This window comes from Sturnira hondurensis, unplaced genomic scaffold (genome assembly GCF_014824575.4).
Source record: "Sturnira hondurensis isolate 20B ecotype Veracruz unplaced genomic scaffold, ASM1482457v3 Scaffold0024148, whole genome shotgun sequence".
NCBI lineage: Eukaryota > Metazoa > Chordata > Mammalia > Chiroptera > Phyllostomidae > Sturnira > Sturnira hondurensis.
This window is the reverse complement of record NW_028096779.1, coordinates 51,389-56,472: the sequence shown is the minus strand read 5'-3', so window position 1 is coordinate 56,472 and position 5,084 is coordinate 51,389. Positions and strand designations below refer to the sequence as shown.

Below are 5,084 nucleotides of genomic sequence, written 5' to 3'. Positions count from 1 at the left end.
ACTGTTTTAGCACCAATGTCTGGACAAGGCAGCTCTGTCACCCTGGGGAAGAAAGTTGTCATGAACAAACTCAGGTCAGTCTCAGAAGTGTCACATTCTCCCCCGCAGCCACCACATACTCAGAATGTCCCACCTGAGAATCCCCAAAACCCAGCTGTGCCTCTTGGTCCCAATGCCACCCATTTTCTGCCCTCAGGGTCTCACCGTTAGGAGCTGTGAGAGGCAGATCAGAGCCCTGGGAACTGTCAATGACTCGGGAAGACACAACAGCAGAGTTACGGGGTGGGGGAGCCCCCCTCACAGACTCCAGCCCACACTCTCCCAAGGGTCCCAGACGTCACCTCCCCAACACCCAGACTTACAGGCAGCCTGAGAGTAGCTCTCCCTGCCTCTGCCTGTGGGAAGAAAATGTTCTGTGAGAAGACAGGGGGGAGGCTGGGTCCCATGACCCTAGAGGAGACCCACACTCCTGAAACACAAGGAAGGTTCCAGAACTGTGACTGAGCACCCAGGGTAGGATCAGGAAATACAGGGAAAGCACATGTGTATGGACTGGACCTACCATCAACCTGGATGTCTGTCTTCAGCAGGGACCTTTCCCTCTGACCTGGGACAGCTGGGAATCAGTCCCCATCACTAGAATCATCAGATGATAAATCTGTCCCTTACTTTCCCACGGGCCTCACTAAAGAGTCAGTGTTAGGAAACAGGCCCCAGATGGACAAGCACCCATGTGGGGACACGATGCCCATTAACCAGGCAGAGCACACTTCCACCTGGGCTTGACCCCCAGGGGGACAGGGAACCCAGCCCCACCCCTTGCCCACCTGAGCACTTCCTCCTCCACATCACAGCTCCAGCAGCCACAGCTCCAAGGACAACCAGGGCAGCAGCAATGCCCACGATGACCATGAAGGTCATGGTGGTCTGAGGAGGGGGTTCTGCGAGGGGAGGGTGAGAGGTCAGCCTCAGGCCTGAGTCCTGACCCTGCTCAGGGACACCCTGAGGAGAGGCTCTGTGCCCACGCCCCCTCCTCACCCCATCTCAGGGTCAGGGGCTCAGGCAGCCCCTGGTGCTGCACATGGCACGTGTATCTCTGCTCCTCTCCAGGGGACACGACCACAGCCGCCCACTTCTGGAAGGTCCCGTCCCCCGCAGGCCTGGTCTCCACAAGCCCCATGTCCTGGGTCAGGTCCTCCCCATCACACTTCCAGGTCAGGGTGATGTCAGCAGGGTAGAAGCCCAGGGCCCAGCACTTCAGGGTGACCTCATGGTCAGAGATGGGGTGGTGGGTCAGCTGTGTCTTTGGAGGGTCTGAGGGGAGGGTGAGAAAATTCAGGGACTCTGCGTGGTCATGGGACACTCCAGCAGTGCTCCTGTGACCACCCTGAGAGTGGACAGGACAGTGGGGTGGGGGAAGGGAGTGTACCACCCAGACACCAGCCTGGACAGAGGTTTCTGACATAATCTGTTATTTCCTTGGAAAGTTCCAGAATCATGGTGAGAACCTAGGGTAGGAGTGTCCAGGTCTCTAAGGGGAGAAACAGACTCAGGTGGAGGCTGATGACTCAGCAAACCCAGAGTGAGGCCTCCAGAGAGGGTCTCAGCCCCAGAATCAGGAGCAAGTCCTGGTGCCCCAGGTGCTGCAGGGTGTGAGGGACCCACTGTGGGTGTTTCAGGGAGAGGCTGGGTTCCTTACTGTCCTTTAGAGAAAGATGGGCCCACAGGGGAGTCACAGAATAAGGAAACCTGGGGGACTCTTCCCTCTCCTGAGCAGGAGGGACACTCTGACACTGCCCCATTCCCCTCCTCTCCTTGTAGGAAGCCGCCCCAGCCCACAGATCCCCTCCTGGGGGAGGCCCGCGCCCTGGTACCTGCTCGGAGCAGCGTCTCCTTCCCCTTCTCCAGGAAAAAGTGGAGCCGGTGCACACACGTGTCCTCCAGGAAGGCCTTGCTGTCGTCTGCATCAGGCACCTGCACTAACTTGCGCCAGGTTATCGGGTCCGCCGTGTGGGCCGTGGTCCAGGAGCTCAGGTCCTCGTCCAGGGCAACGTAGTCGGTGCCATCGTAGGCGTATTGATTGAACCCGTGGAGGAAGCGCCCGTCGGACCCCACGACGCAGCCGGTCATTCTCTGTAACGTATGGGACCCTGACCCCGCCCCGCGTTCAGCCCTGCTGCCCACGTGGTCTGGTCCTCGCCTCCGCTAATTCAGACCCCACCCGAGGTGGTTAAACCTTAAGTGAAAATCAAACCGGATCAAAATTCCCGCGCGCTCCTCCCAGGAAGGGGGCAGGCGGGTTCCGAAGCCTCGAAGTGAGGCTCGGACCCCGACACTTGGGCCGACAACCAGGCCGGTTGGTTGGGCCGGTCCGTGGGGGTGGGGGTCGTGACCGGGCCCACGGGGCTCACCATCCTCGCTCTGGTTGTAGTGCGCGCGCAGCTGGTTCAGGTTCCGCTGGTTAATCTGGGCCTCGCGCTGGCAAACCTCTGTGCCCTCGATCCAATAGTCCGGTCTCTCCTGCTCCACCCACCGCTGCTCCATCCACGGTGCCCGCGGCTCCAGCCTCGGGTTCGGGGCGTCGCTGTCGAACCGCGTGATCTCCGTGTCGTCCACGTAGCCGACGCTGATGAAGCGGGACTTCCCGGGGCCCGGTCCGAACACCGCGGTGTGCAAATATGTCAGGGTGTGCGTGCCTGGCGGTGGGGAGCATGCGTGTCCACGTGTCCGCGGTCCGGCCGGAATGGGCAGGGGCCGGGGCGCGGTTAGAGGGGTCGGGGAGGGTAGAAGTCGGGGCGGAGGCGGGACTCGGGGGTCCGGGGTCGGAGGTCTGGGGTCTGGTCGGGAAGTTCAGGAGACGCGCCTTCCCCGGGGCCTGCGCCCCCGCGCGTCTCCTGGCTCCTGCCCCGCAGAGGCCGTCCCCTCCCGACCCCCCACTCACCCGCCCAGGTCTTGGTCAGGGTCAGGGCCCCCGAGAGCAGCAGGAGCAGGAGTCGGGGCTCCATGACCCAAACCCCGACAGCTTGAAGAGAATGAGTTCTGGTTCTCCGCGAAGTCATTAAATTCGGAACCATCTTGATGCTGATTGGCTTCTTTAGAGCCCAGTTTCCTAATTTGGGTGAGAACTTTGTACTGTGTCACCAGTATCCAGGCGGAAGTACCCGCAAGAGGAAGAAGGGAAACAAGAGAGAAGACCCCTGAGCCCTGAGCGTCCCCGCCCCAGGCTCAGTCCTCAGGCCGAGACCCTGGGAGCCCGGCCTGGGGACCCGGGACTCTGCGCTGAGCCCTTCTGGTCCACGGAGAAGTCTCTGTCCCGCTGTCTCCCTGAGTCCCGGCCCCCGTGCTGTTTAATCAACGACTGTCAAACATTTTGGTGTCAGAACATCTATAGAGCCTTACAAATTAGGGAGAATCCCCAAAATGATTTTGTTTGTGTGGGTTATAGCTATCAATATTTACCATACAAGGAAGAAAAGAGTTTGAAATTTTTAACTCCATTGAGAATAATATTAATAACCTATGTTAAGAGAAATAATGTTTTTTATGAAAAATAACTATTTCCCAGATATACCAGATCATGAGAAGAATGAATCTACTTACATTTTACATTTTTTGCAAGTCTCGGTTCTTGTCTGTATTATTAGAAGTCTGCTGGATTTTCACATATGCTTCTGCATTAAATATTTTTGTTGTTGCAGGATGTAGTAAAATATTCAGCCTCACACAGATATGTAGGAGGAGTATTTACAGACATTTTCAGATAAGTGTGAATATTAAGCTTTGATAGTTCACTGAAGCTTCGTAAGGGGTAGTTCCTGATAATCTCTGCAAAGTGGATCCTGAAACTACACCATTGAGTGTTTCCTACTCTGTTATGTTACTTCAGTGGCTCTTGTACTGATGCAGGATTATTGGAAAGTGATGCATCGTCTCCCTAAGTGACAGAGATCTCCCAGTGTTGGTGCATTTAATGACACATCACAAAAATCACAGTTGTTGACGTTACCCCAGACCCCACTGGAAACTGTCGTCAGCTCAGGGAAGCCGTCTGGCTGCCCTGGGGAGACACACGTTTGCCAAAACCCTGGGTTTCCTTTGAGAGCTTCCATTCCATCCAGACAGCAAGTGCTGTCAGGTGTCCACTGCCCGCTGACTTTCCTTGAGGGAGAAGCTCCTGTTCATTGGAGAGAGTGTTGGCCAGTTCACCAAACCTCAGTCATCACAGCTTCTGTGTCTCTCATTGTCTCATGTGAACTTGCTGTTCCTTAAAGACGAGGCTGACTCAGCCCTCACAGGTCCCTTTCCTGGGCTCCTGACACTTGGGAATGGAGCAGGAGTGTGTTTGTGCACTTTCCCAGTCATTGTGGGAGATATTTTATTTTTTGTTTCCCATTTTCACTAAGGACAGTTAGAAAATTAATACATTTGTATAATTAATTCCATATATATCTTCCTTTTAATATTTTTATTTTAAATTACAGTTGATTTACAATCTTACATTAGTTTCTGGTGTGTAACTCTGTGATTAGACACTTATATAACTTACAAAGTCATCCCTCCAATAAATCTAGTACCCACCTGACACCATATGTAGTTATTACAACATTATTGACTCTATTCCCTGTGCTGCGCTTTCCTTCCTGGTGACTGTTCTGTGACGACCCGTGTGTACTTCTTAATCTCTTCTCCTTTTTCACCCCGCCGCCTAGTCCCTATCCCGTCTGACAACCATCAGCCTGTTCCCTGTGTCTGTGAGTCTATTTCCGTTCTGCTTGGTTACTTTATTTTTTAGACTCCCCATGCAGGTGCAATCATCCGGCATCTGTCTCTCTCTGTCTGATTTGTTAAACTCAGCACCACACGCTCCATCATGTAGTTGCCAATGAGAGATTCCATTGTTCTACTGTGTGTGGCTTAGTCACATTTTGCTGGGTGTGCACACTGCTTCTTTATCTCACCATCTGTGCACGGACACCTCGGCTGCTTCCCTGTCTGGCTTTTGTAAATAATGCTGCAATGAACACAGGTATGTGTGCGACGCATCGTTTTGGTTTAGTGATTTGGGTTCTTCAGATAAGTCCCCG

General features: G+C 54.4%; 1 protein-coding gene across 1 annotated transcript; it reads right to left on the bottom strand.

Moving 5' to 3' along the window:
- Positions 1-245: 245 nt before the first annotated feature.
- On the bottom strand, positions 246-3,008 carry LOC118981397 (saoe class I histocompatibility antigen, A alpha chain-like). Its single transcript, XM_037038138.1, has 7 exons — positions 2,942-3,008; positions 2,412-2,696; positions 1,875-2,150; positions 1,039-1,314; positions 828-941; positions 359-395; positions 246-252 (listed from the first exon to the last, which is right to left on the bottom strand). The coding sequence occupies exons 1-7, from the start codon at positions 3,003-3,005 to the stop codon at positions 246-248; spliced, it is 1,059 nt and encodes a 352-aa protein (XP_036894033.1). The 5' UTR covers positions 3,006-3,008.
- Between the last annotated feature and the right edge of the window lie 2,076 nt (positions 3,009-5,084).